Source organism: Pelobates fuscus, chromosome 7, assembly GCF_036172605.1.
Source record: "Pelobates fuscus isolate aPelFus1 chromosome 7, aPelFus1.pri, whole genome shotgun sequence".
NCBI lineage: Eukaryota > Metazoa > Chordata > Amphibia > Anura > Pelobatidae > Pelobates > Pelobates fuscus.
This window is the reverse complement of record NC_086323.1, coordinates 166,183,561-166,200,516: the sequence shown is the minus strand read 5'-3', so window position 1 is coordinate 166,200,516 and position 16,956 is coordinate 166,183,561. Positions and strand designations below refer to the sequence as shown.

At 37.0% G+C, this 16,956-nt stretch overlaps 1 protein-coding gene across 1 annotated transcript in view; it reads left to right on the top strand.

The window, feature by feature from the left end:
* Positions 1-16,956, top strand: part of CACNA2D3 (calcium voltage-gated channel auxiliary subunit alpha2delta 3) — an 868,261-nt gene that overhangs the window by 642,177 nt on the left and 209,128 nt on the right. The window contains exon 27 of the mRNA XM_063428162.1: positions 8,400-8,480. Within this exon, the coding sequence (XP_063284232.1) occupies positions 8,400-8,480 (81 nt within the window). The remainder of the gene's footprint in view (positions 1-8,399; positions 8,481-16,956) is intronic.

Below are 16,956 nucleotides of genomic sequence, written 5' to 3'. Positions count from 1 at the left end.
TTCTATGTAATTTTCATGTCCTAAGCAGGGAGTGTTGCAGCAGTAAAATTACAGCAACAATGTAATTGAAACTGCAAACTCCCCAGACCCACAGTATGTTTCCACATAATTTTTCTCTATAATTATGCTGTGTACTTTGCCCAATATCCAACTGACGTTTATTCTACACAAATATGTTTCAAATATATTTGTTATTCTTCTTTCTACTGCTGGAAGTAGCCCTGAATTTTATAGAAAGCAGGGTACAAGAACTCTGTGTAGAAAGAGCAGAAGAATTGAGAAGTTTGCAAATCACACTTTGCATTCCGATTGGCACTAGCAGGGCTATTTACTGAACTGAGAATGCAAAGTGAATTTCAAATTGAAGGCCAGAGTAGCTGAACTAAAAGCAAAGTTGACTCCAAGATTTTTTTCCAGTTCCATTGCTTTAACCCCTTAAGGACCAAACTTCGGGAATAAAAGGGAATAATGACATGTCACACATGTCATGTGTCCTTAAGGGGTTAAACTTAAATTGAAATTCACTTTTAATTCACTTTGAATTCTTACTTCGGTGCTGTTTAAGCCAGCAGAATCCAGTTAAAACGTAAGCCTTGGTCAATGAACAGAATTAGAGTAAACTAATGGAATACCACTGTAGTATGCACATTTCATGAATCAATAAAGGGATTAAAAATAGAATAAATATTGGACATTTCACCGTGCTTTTTAATATGATTTTGGTATATTAGTTAATATAAAAGCCTTACGACTCTTAGACTCTTATCGCATTAATAATATTATAAAACTGAAGATAACTCGTGTTAGGTAAGGTAATTAATCTATGCTGAAATGATCAATACAATTCAGTACATTTCCAGCAAGTCTGCTTGAAAAATGCTTAGAATATGCAGTTCTAAATCGACACTTTTTAGCTCCAAAACACATTTAGCTTAATGAAGTGGTTTTGGTGTATAGATCATGCCCCTGTAGTCTTTCTGCTCAGTTTTCTGCCATTTAGTAGTTAAACGACTTTGTTTCTGCAGCTCTAGTTACACCTCCCCTGGCTGTGACTCTTACAGCCACCCTTCACACTACCTGAAAAATAGGTCTAAATTTTAAACATCCTTATTGGACAGTGTGTTTAATCTAGAATATCGTATTGTATCTTTTAATTGCCAACTAGTGCCTGCAGGAGCATCTTGTGTATGATTAAAGAGCAATTAACAGAGCAGGAGATAATAACTTCGAAAGTAAACACACTGTGCTGTAAGCTTGGTTTGAAAATTAAACCTTTGTATTGGATTTTGTGTAAGCATTAATGAGCCTAATTCAAAAGCAATACCTTTGCACAGAAAATATGTCTTTCTGTATATCATCGTACAAATCCTCCAAAAGGTTCTCAACCAGCTCCACTTTTAACATAAAAGACTCTGTGTAGTCTACAAGTACTTTTATTAGTATTTTGCTACTTTTTACTTATTGTGTTACCTTTGTACAACATTGACATCAGAACTCCCATGTCACTCATATAAATGTGTTACAATTTTAACATGTGAAACATAAATAAATAATTTAACTCCTTAAGGACGGCGGGCGTTCTATGCTGTCCTTTTTGGGGCGGTCCTAAATGCCGGAGGGCGGCATAGAACGTCCCTGCCATCCTTTGTACTTACCAGGTCCCCGCCGTTCCCCCGACGGCGGTCGCGATCCTGGGGTCTGCCTGGGAGCTCAGGCAGACCACCTTTGCCCGATCCGGCCCCCCTCCGGCCATGTGATCACGGGGTCCTTGTGATCACATGGCCAGAATAGCTGGCCTATCCAGTGCTTGCAGGGGGACTGAATGAGTTTTCAGGCAGAAAACGTTTTTAAACTTAACAAAAGTTAATAAAAAGTTTAATAAAGTAAATAAAAGCACTTGGCTCATATTATATTTATATATATATGATCTAAGTACTTTTATATGCACAAATACATACATAAACCATTAATAAAAGTGTATTTTAATATTAAAATACACGTAGAATTATGTAAATTTTATATATATATATATATATATATTTTATTTTTTAAATGTAAAAAATAAAAATACATTGAAAAAAAATTGTATACCAGTTTTAATTTGTTTGAACTGTATTTTGATATTAACATACATATATATTAAATTCAAAATACATTTAGAATGACATTATAAATACATATATGTATAGCTATATATAAATAAATAAATAACAAAACATATATATATATATATATATATATTTAAATTCTACAAATATATTTATATAATATTTTTACATAATCAAGTCATTTTATTAATTACAATTTGAGGGACCTGCCCGCCAACCCAGGCTGAAAGTCCAGAGAATTTGGCTAGCAAGCCCTACATTTAACTCTGTAACTCTAGGACACCATAAAACCTGTACATGGGGATACTGTTTTACTCGTGAGACTTCGCTGAACACAAATATTAGCGTTTAAAAACAGTAAAACATATCACAACGATGATGTCGTCAGTAAAAATGCATTTTTTTGCACTTTTCACACACAAACGGTATTTACACTGATGATATAATTGTTGTGATACGTTTTTCAATTTTGAAACACTAACATTTGTGTTAGGCGAAGTCTCCCGAGTGTAACAGTACCCAACATGTACAGGTTTTATGGTGTTTTCAAAAGTTACTGAGTCAAATATAAGGCTTGAGTTTCCTTTTTTCACAGTGAAATTTGCCCGATTGGTTATGTTGCTTTTGAGAGCGTATGGTAGCCCAAGAATGATCATTACCCCTCATGATGGCATATCATTTGCAAAAGTAGATAACCAAAGATGTTTCAAATGGGGTATGTCCAGTCTTTTTTAGTAGCCTCTAAGTCACAAACACTGGCCAAAATTAGCGTTCAATTTAGTTTTTTGCATTTTTCACACACAAACAAATATGAACGCTAACTTTGGCCAGTGTTTGTGACTAAGTGGCTACTAGAAAAAACTGGACATACCCCATTTGTAATACCGTGGGTTGTCTACTTTTGCAAATGGTATGGGGGTCATTTTCATACCTTGGCTACCACTTGGTCTCAAGGGCAACATAACCATGTCCCTCGTCGCTGTCTCCTCCTCCGCGCCGCTCCTCCTACTGTCTCCGTCAGCCGGTGGGTGAGACTGATCCCGCCCACCGGCCGAGGAGACCTAATTGGCGCGCTTGCGCATTAGCGCTCCCCATAGGAAAGCATTGAAAAAGATTTTCAATGCTTTCTTATGAGGAAATGAGCGACGCTGGAGGTCCTCACACAGCATGAGGACGTCCAGCGACGCTCTAGCACAGATAATCTGTGCTATGAAGGAGGAAGTGACCTCTAGTGGCTGTCTAGTAGACAGCCACTAGAGGCGGAGTTAACCCTGCAAGGTAATTATTGCAGTTTATTAAAAACTGCAATAATTACACTTGCAGGGTTAAGAGTAGTGGGAGTTGGCACCCAGACCACTCTAATGAGCAGAAGTGGTCTGGGTGCCTGGAGTGTCCCTTTAACCCCTTAACGCCGTTACGGCGTGCTATGCCGTCACGGGTTAAGTGGGCTTTAACGCCGTTATGACGGCATAGCACGCCGTAACGGCTTGCAGCCCCAGGAGGTAAGTTATACTTACCTCCACCGCGATCCGCTTCGGGAGGACTGCCTCACAGCCCAGGCAGCCCTCCCACGGCAAATCAGGCCCCCGGGGGCCATGTGATCGCTCTCAAAGAGCGATCACATGGCCGCCTATAGCTGGCTGTGGATATGCCAGCAGGGGGACTGTTTGAAATATCAGACAGTCCCCCTGCTGGTGGGAAGTATAAAAAATAAATAAAAGACAAGTGTAAAAATAAATTAAATATATTTTTATATATATATAATATGTATATATATTATATATATAATATATATACATATTATATATATGTAACGTCATACAAAGTGTATTTTAATATTAATATAAGTATATATATTAATATTAAAATACACTTAGAATGACGTTACATATATATAATATGTATATATATTATATATATAATAGATGTACATATATATATTATATATAAATACGTATAATTAAAATAATAAATAAATAAAATAATAAAATAAATAAATAAAATATTGAAACAAAATTTAATATAAATTATATATGCATATGTAATTTCATTCTAACTGTATTTTGTTATTAATATATATATATCGGTAACAAAATACACTTAGAATGACATTCTATATATATCTATATATATATAAAATACAAATAACCGCAAATATATATATATAGATAAATACATATAATTACATAAAAGATTACATTAGTATACACGTAGAATTTAAATACCTATAAATGCATATATATTAAAATTCTACATGTATATTTAAATAATCTTTTAACGTAATTATGTGATTTGATTAATTAAAATTTGATTGACATGCCTGACAACACAGGGAGAAAGTGCAGAGAATTTAATTTGCAAGCACTATATTTGACCCTGTAACTCTCCAAGACACCATAAAACCTGTACATAGGGGGTACTGTTTTACTCGGGAGACTTCGCTGAACTCAAATATTCGTGTTTCAAACTGGTAAATTGTATTACAACGATGATATTTTAAGTAAAAGTGACGTTTTTTGCATTTTTTACAAACGAACGGCACTTTTATGGACTATATTATTGTTGTAATATGTTTTACTGTTTTAAAACACTAATATTTGTGTTTAGTGAAGTCTCCCGAGAATAACAGTACCCCCCATATACAGGTTTTATGGTGTTTTGGAAAGTTAGAAAGTCACATATAAGGCTTGCATTTCATTTTTTTCACATTGAAATTTGCCAGATTGGTTATGTTGCCTTTGAGAGCGTATGGTAGCCCAGGAATGAGAATTACCCCCATGATGGCATACCATTTGCAAAAGTAGACAACCCGAGGTATTGCAAGTGGGGTATGTCCAGTCTTTCTTAGTAGCCACTTAGTCACAAACACTGGCCAAATATTCGTTTTTTGCTTTTTTCACACAAAAACAAATATGAACGCTAACTTTGGCCAGTGTTTGTGACTAAGTGGCTACTAAAAAAGACTAAACATACCCCACTTTCAATACCTTGGCTTGTCTACTTTTTCAAATGGTATGCCATTATGGGGGTAATTCTCATTCCTGGGCTACCACACCGTCTCAAAGGTAACATTACCAATCTGGCAAATTTCAATTTGAAAATGTAATGTTCTATATTTGACCCTGTAACTTTCCAAAACAACATAAAACCTGTTAATGGGGGGTACTGTTGTACTCGTGAGACATCGCTGATTACAAATATGTGCATTTTTTTGCAGTAAAACCTAACAGTATTATGACATTCACAGTTAAAATGTCAGACGGAAATGCAAATTTAAAAAAAAATCTTATTTTCTCACATTTTTTTTACTTTTATTCATAATAAATGATGTTCCATATATGAATAGTTAATGATAGATTAAAGCCCTGTTTCTCCTGAACAAAATGATATATAATAAGTGTGGGTGCATATAATTTGAAAGAGGGGAACTACGGGTGAACAGACATATAGCGCAAATTCCAGTTTTTGTTTACGTTTTGTTTTGATCAGAACGTGCACTATTGACTCCGTCCTGAAGGGGTTAAGGCAGGGGTTCTCAACCTTGTCCTCAAGGACCCCCTACAGTCCAGGGTTTAGGGATTACCTGGGTGTGTCTAAGGTGTTTGGAAAAAGAAAAAAAAAAGCACCTTAGAGTCTAAGGTGTTTTTTTCCCCTTTTTCTAAACACCTTAGACACACCCAGGTAATCCCCAAATCCTGGACTGGATTTAATTAAGCTAAAGTTGTTTTGGTGTATACTGTATAGCTTTAAAACACCCTAACAATCAAGTTTTAACAAGGCAGATCAAATGGACAAAGGTACCACTAATCATGTTGTAAATGAACAATGCTGGCATTTGCAAGGGCAATGTAAAATATAGATACTATAAAAAAATATATTTTAGAGTGGGAGGGCAAAGTATCAACTCTTAATCCAAAAAATAGATTATCTTACAAAAATGCACATTCAGCGTGCTGTATTTGATCTCTTTAATGAATCCGTGATGTATAGATATGATGATCATTACACAGGCCCTTTGTGAATACTATCCTAGCCATCTACTTTTCTACCCTACCCTGTGTCACTTTACCCCACTCCCTCTAGCATGTAAACTCATTAAACAGGACCCTCAATCCCTCTGTTCCTGTGTGTCCAAATTGTCTGGTTATAAATATGTGCCTGTCAGTCCCCCCATTGTACAGCGCAGCGGAATTTGTTGGCGCTTTATTAATAATAAAAATAATCATAATAATTTCAGATACGTTTTTGGAAAGCTTTTACATAAATGTAAGTTTGCAGATAGAATATGTAGACATGTTTTCTACCCATTCTTACATCAAATGCTTTGCAGAAAGTAGAATAATGTACATTTTGCCACAATATCATTTTTTTGTCCTTAGAGTAAAATAATGCGATTTGTACAATTATAAAAAGTTAAATAAAATACTTGAACTTACCTATCTCGAAAGGGTTTGCTTGAAATGCTAGCTGCTTTATTGGTATGTCATCAGTTATTAGAGATAATCTCTGGATGGAGTAAGCCTTTCATACTTCCATCCTCAAACAGAACTATAATTATCATCAATCATTACTTAAGATACATAAACCGGCCCCCAACAAAGGGGCTATCTTACACAAAAATTCTGTGGCTCCTTGCGAGTGAACGTGTGCTCTGTCTTTATGCTGACTGCCAGGTGTAAAAGACAGAGCTTACTACATTGATTGACAGGGAGCACTGCAGGGTAAAGAACGTGGATTTCTACATCTAATTTTATTTCACAAAATGTAAGGATAAGTAAACATATTATGAAGTGTTATGTTCTATGCATGCACTGCCGCACTGATTACTTTAACACAGACTGTCCTTATGATGTCTGGCAGCCAATGTTGATGATGGTTCTTTCAAATAGAAGGTACCGGTAGTTCCAATCTTGACCAAGCTCATATTACCTACTATTGCCAATCTCAACTTGTCATTCAGGAGCAATGCAAGGCAGGAAGGGTAGCTGGCCCTGCCAGTCCTAGCTTCCCTTCTTAACCACTATAACAATACCAATACCGATCTGATTCTGGCTGGATACTGACTGGTAGATTTATAATGGTAATATCTGCACCTCAACAGTACCAATAATGCTCCATAATTCGCACAGTGATACTGAGTCCGGCTGTTGTACAGAAATGTAAAAATAAAAAAAATAAAAAATAATAAAAAACAGTAATACATATCAGCTGTTACACTAGTGGCATGGTCACCTTTGAAATCACTTGTCTACATCGGTGGACCTGTGTGTGCTGTAACAAATGTCTTTATATAGCCTAAACTTGTGTCTGTGCTTTGGGTGTATCTGAAAACAATAAAATGTTTTTGTGCTGGGAATCTGTGCAGTATGCACATGTCAGTGCAGTGTGTTTCAATATCCCTATATGATAAAACGTGTGTGTATGTGTGTGTTTTGGAAATGTGTGTGCGATATGTACGATTTGCCTGCAGAAGTCAGAGAATGTATTATTTTCCCATAACATACATTTGACTGTTTTTATATTACACAATTTATTTATTAAATTAATTTATCAGCAGCTGGCATGCCAGATATGATCTGCCATTGTAGCTGCTATGTACTGGAATGAACAAACACACATACACACCACCACCACCCATTTTCTCCCCTTACCTGACATATAAGTAAATTAAGATAATTGGCCACAGCAGCTGCAGACTATGGCTACTGCTTTGAAATGTGGCTCCCATGAACATCAAGCATCATGTTACATTGTTTAGTTAGCTTGTATGTACATTGTGATGTCTCTCTGTGCAGTAGGGTCTTTAAAAACCAGGAGTTATCTATTAAAATGCATGTATCGAAAAATATATATGCACAATTCACTCAACATAGATGGGTACTTGGAAGATAATTGAATGTACACTTCATTTAGAATTGAAGTAGGTATGGGCTTTAAGTGGCCACGATCACAATGATGGATGTTTGGAGCACAGGGAGGCATATCCAAACTCATAGGGAGTTTGGGAGGATTGAAGCACCATTGAGCACTAAAGAATTGAGGAAACCCTCACTGTATCTTTAAATCATAGCATTGCCTCTATAGATGAACTTGCAGTGCATGTTATTAAGTGTATTATTTGTAGCACATGCCTATTTCAATTACTGTGACAGCTCGTGGATTGAGCCAAACCTATACCAAATTCCCTTTACAATTGTTTTCTAAAAGGATTGATTAAATTACATATAGGGTTGCTTTGATTCTGTCTCCATCTAAGAACCTAAGTAATTATTCTGCTTTATATTTTTTTAGGATCAGAAAACAGAAGTAATGTGGTTACTGCAAGCACAGCCGTTCAACTCCTCGATGATCGGAAATCTCCCGTAGTGGCAGGTATAGGTCTTTTACAAGTGTTTTTTATAACCCTCAGTTTTATGTTGCATTTTTCCTGGCTGACAATTAGATTACAATCCCATTAGATGCTTTAGAAATTATTTGATCAATAATGAGATTCCCATGTGATGTGACAGTGAATATCAATAATTGCACCTATGGCGTGTGGTCGGTATTTAAATCACCCACTAGGCACATGTCGAGTGAAATTACCTTTTGAAGTACACTGGAAAACAATTGCTCATCTACTCTGGTCTGGTAAACCAAAATGGCTCCTGGCCGTATGTAAATGATTCATTAAATAATCACAATAATACTTATGTTGAGGTCTAATGTCTTAAAACCGAGAGGGTTTCAATAGTGCAATTACTATGACATCTCAATATTTCATATTACTAAATTGCTAGTTAGGAGATCCCTCAAATTACATGGTTCATGAACCACCAAACAATATGTTCTATAATTTATTTGTACATCATATTACAGCTTGGTCATACATAGTGACTACTGTGCTGCTTTATGATCTGGGCCAAGTATAACCTCAGTGTTCCAGAACTGCAAATAATTCAATTGGATTTACTGGATGAAAAAAATTGCAAAGCTCTACAAAATATGTCTGTCTGTTGTTTTCTCCAAACACGTCTATTTTTATTTTTAACATTTGGGTTTCAAATGATAAAGAAATTAAAAGAATTACCGATGTAACTTTAGGGTTGGAAATGTGAGCCATGTTTTAAGTCTTGGGTTAACATCCAAAAATATCGAAATGCGTCAGTAAGGGTCATGTGGTATTTTGTGGTTGAGTAATATTGAGTCATTTGTCACGCTTACAAAAATGTGATGTATTGTCCATCCAAATATTATTAAAATTAATTGGGTCATTGCAGTGAATAAGGAACCTGCACATTTCAAACCTAAATTTCCAAACTGGAAAAATTATGCAATTTAATTAATTTTCCAGTTTAGCTACTGTGGTCTAAAATGTGCAATTACCCTGTCAATTCTCTACATTACTGGGTTTAATTTTGGCACCTTGGAGGGAGGGCAGGGATTGAAAAAATATATATTTTTTTTTTTTACAGTTTTAGTTTTTCATGTTTTTGTTTGGTTTGTTGGATTATTTTCTGGAATATTCGATGGACAAAGCACAATAAGGTATATTTGTAGGCGAGTATTTTGAGAACACAGATGAAAGATATGAAGGTCATTCTAAAAAGACACTATGCTGGGAATGAACATGATAATATAGTACTAGATAACATTACAAATATATTTAACAAATGTATATGACACTTTAGGCTTATGCACTAAGGGGAGATTTGCCATATATTCAAATTGAATTTAAAATTAAAGGCCAAAGTAGCTAGACTGGAATCATAACTGAATGGGGAGAGTTTTTATATTTTGTTTACTTTGTCCTTAAATTTAAACGTCACTTTGAATTTACTTCAATGCATATAAATATAAACAAATAGTTACCAAAAAAGCGCGCTAAACTGATCTGTAAATAGAGAATGACAAAAAATAGTGCAGACCATCTAAATAGGGTCCAAATGTGTAAAGGGGGATGTGGGGAAAAAACTCACATTTACCAGAGCCCTATCACCCCAGGCTCTGGGTTTGCAATGCTCCACTTGAGAGGGAAGATTCCCACACTGATTGGGCTCCAAGCTCACTGGAAACCGATAAAGCTGTGCAATATAGGACAAACTTGTCAGAGGAAGCCTGCGGAGGCGGGAGAAACGCGTCACGCATACGTCACGAGAGAGGCGGACCCGGAAGTGATCACGTGATCGGGTCGGACGAAACCAGGAAGTGACTTTGTATTTGCTGTTTACATGCTTTTATGTGGGTAGCTATGTCAGCATAACCCACCATTCGCAAAAGTAAGAGTTTTTAACCGTTGATTTTTTATAAATTGTCTTTGATACTATTCAATTGGAGGTCCTGCCTCTCTCTGTCCTTTATTGCACAGCTTTATTGGTTTCCAGTGAGCTTGGAGCCCAATCAGTGTGGGAATCTTCCCTCTCAAGTGGAGCATTGCAAACCCAGAGCCTGGGGTGATAGGGCTCTGGTAAATGTGAGTTTTTTCCCCACATCCCCCTTTACACATTTGGACCCTATTTAGATGGTCTGCACTATTTTTTGTCATTCTCTATTTACAGATCAGTTTAGCGCGCTTTTTTGGTAACTATTTGTTTTTATTCTGTGTATACTTTTGTATCACTGGTTTTGAGTGCTGCCATACTGTATGTTCTATATCCTATATCCTAAATATCCTATTTCTTTTTTGTGTATTCACTGTATTTGCATATAAATATAAGTATATGACACATAGAAAATCTATGTATTTGTTCACCACCACATTTTCTTTTTATGGTATGTTGTTGCTGAAATGATTTTCCTATATAAAAAAAAAAAAAGATTTTGACAAATATTGAATCCATCATTAGAAGTAGCTTGCCATGGTTGTGATGTTTTTTTGTTTGTTTGTTTTTTTGAATGCAAAGTATATGCATGCAATGTTTAATAGAAAATCGTAAAATGATGATCATTTGTAGATTGTAAAGGTATTTTCCTAACCCAAGGCTGGGCAAACTGTTGATCCCCAGATGTTGTAGAACTTTAACTGCTATGATGCTTTGCCAGGCTTTGGAGTGGCCAAGCATCATGGAAGTTGAAGATCTACAACATCTAAGGATCTACCATTTGCCCAGACCAAGCCTAACCCCTTGTTTTGGAGGGGTTTTAATTAAAGGATCATTATAGTGTCAGGAAAACAAAGCGGTTTTCCTGACACTATAGTGCCCTGAGAGTGCACCCACCCTCAGGGTCCCCCTCCCGTGGCGCTGAAGGGGTTAAAACCCCTTCAGTTACTTACCTTAATCCAGCGCCAGGCTCCCTCGGCACTGGTGACCTCTCCTCCCCGTCCGACGTCAGCTCACCAGTCCGACTTCACTGGAGCCAAATGCTCATGCGCGGCAAGTGCCACGTGCGCATTCAAAGTGTCCATAGGGAAGCATTTTTCAATGCTTTTCTATGGATGCTCTGCGCGATGGAGGCGAAATTCGCCTCCAGCGTCGCAGATGCGCCTATAGTGGCTGTCTGGAAGAAGACAGCCACTAGAGGCTGGATTAACCCCAAATGTAAACATAACAATTTCTCTGAAACTGCTATGTTTGCATCTGAAGGGTTAAAACCTGAGGGACCTAGCACCCAGACCACTTCATTGAGCTGAAGTGGTCTGGGTGACTATAGTGTCCCTTTAAAAGCTTTCAATAGTCAAAAACGAAGAAGTTACAAAATTTGGTGACTTGAACAAAGGTAGTTCATATAAAGTTATGGGTTTATTAAGTATGAGAGATAATTTAATGTTTTCTTAATAATAATTCTTGAATATTCCTATACCTATAAAATAATTCCTTTGGATTAATGGAACATGACAGCTCAGCTGAAGTGAAACTGTTTAACTTTCATTAACAAGTGAAAAAAAGGCTTGCTTGTTTTGGCGTGATGGATTGCAAAATGCAAATGAACCCATTAGCGTGTGTGAAGGAATTAAACTCTTGTAATACTCCAAAAATCCTTTCATCAGATGGTAATAAATGTTCATGAACAATTCTCATGCCTGTGCCTAATTTTCCACATAAACGGGGATTAATGTGTCAGTGGTGAAATCTACTTTCCTTTTAATTTTTCCCCTTGCTGAATTCAAAGAGATGTACATAGGTTATTTGCAATTCATGACTCTACCAATGAAAGTGTAAATTGTTGTAGATTGTTTTTTAAAATACTTTTTTTTCCTGCAAATTTCCTTTAGATGGAATTTACAACAATATGATAAAGATGTGAATTTATTTCAAACCTAACATACTCATTACGATATATAAGTATATGGGATTTGTAGTGCCCAAGAACTTTTATACACTAATATATTATATATTGAGATATAGTGTATAAAACTAATTATTGAACTGTCAATGACCTTAGATTTTGGCCTTATACACTTCAACCTCACGAATCTCTCTTTCTCTGTCTTTCAATTTATGCTCAGTTTTTTCTCTGTCTCTGATGACGCCAACATTTTTCTTTATGATCCAAGCCATTTTCAATCTTTGTTTTCAAGGGAAATCATAGGGAAAGCATTGGACTGGCTAAAATCTGCAAGGAGGCAAGATGGGGGCGTGCCAAACACCATTTTGGCCAATCAGCATCTCCATGCAGAGTGTGGAGACGCTGAACGGCAGTGCTTTCTACTGTGCAGCACTGCCCCAGGAAGCAACTCCAGAGGCCATCTGAGGATTGGCCACTTGGAGATGTCCCTAGGGGGCAATGTAAACACTGAAAAGGCAGTGTTTGCATGAAAATGCCTGAGGGCAATGATTATACTTACCAGAACAACTACATTAAGCTTTAAATAAAGCTGTATTATAGACAGCTGTGGGCTATTCCTTTATTATTTCTTACATAGTTACATAGGCTTAAAAGAGACATGTGTCCATCAAGTTCAGCCTTTCTCACATGTTTTTGCTGTTGATCCAAAAGCAGACAATAAAAACAGTTTGAAGCACTTTCCAATTTTGCAACAAACTAGGAAAAAATTCATTCTTGACCCCAGAATGGCAGTCAGATCTCTTCTTAGCAAGAAGCTATTATCCCACATATTAAACATGATATCCCTGAATGTAATAGTTTTTTTAAGATTAGACTTTGCAAAAAAAAACAACTAAAAAAGCTAGGCCAGTTCTGAAACAGCATTATCTGGACAAATGAAACTAATACCAACCTGTACCAGAATGAAGAGAAGAAAAAAGTATGGAGAAGACTTGGAGAAGTATGGAGAAGTATGGAGAAGAATGGTTTAAGATCTGGGTTGTCAGACAGTCCCCTCGAGCAGGGTTGCCACATAAAGTAAGTATCTGCAATCCCTGCAGGGCATGATCATTTAAGTGTACTGTGCCGTCATAGTGGCGTTAAAGCCCTGCTTTTGCAGGACGTCATAACTTGCCCTAATGGCGTTAAGGTGTTAAACCTGTGGTGCATATCTTTTCTCGTGCAAAGACAATTTTCATATTTTATAAAGTAACCACCTCCACTATACCATTATATAAAACAAACATAGAATGTGACCGCAGATAAGAACCATTCGGCCTATCTAGTCTGCCCAATTTCCTAAATACTTTCATTAGTCCCTGGCTTTATCTTATATGTACGATAGCCTTATGCCTATCTCACGCATGCTCAAACTCCTTTCTAACCTCTACCACTTCAGCTGGAAGGCTATTCCGTGCATCCACTGCCCTTTCAGTAAAGTAATACTTCCTGACAGTGGCGGAATTACCAAGGTCGCAGGTGTCGCAGTTGTGACCGGGCTCCTCACTCCAGTGGGCCTGGCCACCCTGCGGACCCATGCAAAAGTGGTGCCCGCCGGCTTTAACCGCCTGGGCCACACTGAAGGGGTCCATCGGGTGGCCCATGCTGTTAGGGCCACTCAATGGAAATTAATTTCCAGGGGGCCCGGTCAGCGCTGCAGCGCTTTAGCGGGGGGTAGACGTATGGGGGGAGGAGGGCAAGCTATACATGTTAAGATCCTTTAACCTTTCCTTGTAAGTTTTATGCTGTAATCCATTAACCAGTTTTGTAGCTTTTGAAGATCTGGTCTACAGTACTGCGTACAATACTCCAAGTGAGGTCTCACCAGTGTTCTGTACATTGGCACAAGCACGTCCCTCTTTCTACTGCTAATACCTCTCCCTATACAACCAATCATTCTGCTAGCACTTCCTGCTGCTCTATTACATTAGCTCACAAGTATATCTCAAACAATATACAGAAAATTAATATAAAAAGCAATGGTACTTAGCTTATAAAGATGTATGACAGCCTCCCAAGGTCGCTACCCAAACAAGCAACCTATATCATATGTAGTGTTGACCAGAGACAAAGAAGATTCGGGATATGGCTATATAAATCTACAGAGAAAACATAAAACAAAACATAGTGTGATATTGTTATAAAACACAATATTTCATGCGCAGCAATCTTTGCACTCACAGGATGTAAACGATAAAAGCGCTCTTAGGGTGCCTCTCCCGATGTGATGGGGGGGCTAGCCGGTATTTCTGATCACCTCTGGATCCTTGTTTCACCAAAAGACATCCACAGGTCAGGGTTCAGTAGTAAAAAAATTTTTTTTTATTCAAATAAAAGGTGTAGTCACCATTTCAGCATAGGATATAAGTAACAAAAAAGTTGTCCTACGCGTTTCGTTCTATAAGAACTTCCTCAGGGACCACAATTAAAAACAATAACCATGTATCAATATACAATACATAAATGAACATATCCTATACAAATCCCCCCTCCCTGTGTCCTTAAATAGGGCTAATCCCTAAAGTCCATTGGTGGATCCAGTGGGTGTGTAAAAACTCCTTGTTCCAGATTGGAGGAATAGTTTTCCTGTGGCAGCTGTTTTCCGTTTGTCAATTCTCCATAATTTGTAATTCGCGCCCTTTTCGACAGGACCCGGAAGTGATCAAATTTTCCCAAAACCGGAAGTGACGTCACATGCGTTCCACCGGAAACCGGACGTGACGTCACATGCGTTCCACCAATAGCATCTCCATAGCAACCGGACGCAATCAGATCATTCAGAGATCATATGAAACCAGGATAAATAAAAAGCCCCATTCTGCTAGAGAAAAGACTGTTAGACATGCACAATATATTCAACTATTATTTATATATATATTATAAGCAAAAGGCTTTGTGTTATAAAGTCATTATAATTATTATAAAGTGTTTTTTTTTTATATATATATATATATTTTTTTTTTGGATATAACTTTATACCATCTTAGTGAGAATGGACACCAAAGTCAATCCAACACCATCTCAAATAATCTTCAATGTATCACATTATTATTTGTGCTCCTCATAAAAATCTTAAAATAAACCTATTTAACACCTTAAAGCAGTCCATTATTATGGTTACAAAAAGAGTAATGGATTATAACTTGAAAAATACTGTGCATTAAATAACTACTTTTCATGCAATTTTTGTTTAGTGAATCTACTACATTTAATTTATATTTTATACCAGCTCTGAATATCCTTAGAGCAAACCCATTATTCGCATTAGAACGATTAATTATTGTATTCTCATTATATTTTTGTGATTTTAATCATACAGAACAATAAATCCTAACATATAGGTCAAAAATAGCTGCTTAATATCTCATATATTTATATAAACCTTCTCAAAATGGAGATAAAACTTTCAACTGTAGAAAAAGCCCCAGATTAGAGGCTAACACACACACCTTTATTTTCTATTCTAAAACTTATTTAGGCCATATTAATCCAAAAAACAAATTAAATCGATGTCTATATTTAGACCCTTAGGTGTGAGAGTCTGTAATTTGTGTATCCAGAACGTCTCCCTTTGGGCTAGTCTTTGAACTCTGTTGCCCCCACGCCAGAAAGGGGGAACACGTTCAATTCCCCAACATCTGAAATCTCTGAATGAAAAGAAGGGGCATGATATACAGTGGGCTGGGACTGAATGTGTCGTCAGCCTCTTTCTGATATTATTGAGATGTTCTAATAGCCGAACCTTCAGAATCCTCTTAGTTCGTCCCACGTATCGCATGCCACACGGACATTGTAGCAAATATACCACAAAGTCCGTGTGACAATTTATATTGTCTTTTAGTGTAAAACTCTCCCCCGTGGTAGAACTAAGAAACAAATGTGTATTTTTAATGGACACCGTGGTACAAGCTTTGCAAGTACCACAGCCTCGGAATGAGCCTGAACGAGCAGAGGTAGGAACTGATGGTGGTTTAATGGCATAACTAGGTGCCAACATATCCTTTAAATTTGTATTTCTTTTGTAAATCACCACGGGATTATCCAATAGGTGTGCCCCCAAAATGGGGTCTTGCAACAGAATAGGCCAAGAACTTTGAAGACTCCTCTTAATTTTATTATAATCAGTGTTGTAGTGGGTGATAAATGCTGAACGAAAACCAGCCCCAATTCCTGGAGTATATGGTCTGTTCTCCAAAAAAAGTCTTCCTTTCTATATCACCAATACGGCGAATCTCTTTCTCTAGTTTCTTTCCATTATATCCTCTATCTATAAGCTTCCTTTTAACATGTAATGATTGGGCGAAAAAGTCCTGTTTATCAGAACAGTTTCACCTAAGGTGGGTGAACTGGCTTTTGGCTATCCCCCTAAGCCAGGGTTCATGGTGACCACTCCTCCGGTGAACAAACCCATTACCATCAGTGGGTTTAAAGAAACATTTACTCCTTATCTGTCTCAGATCATGAGACAGGCAAAGATCAAGAAAATTAATCTCATCTTTATTCCAGATGGGGGTAAAAACCAGATTGTACTCATTGTCATTCAAAAAATTAACATAATCCTGAAACAAAGCAGACGACCCCTTCCAAATAATAATAACATCGT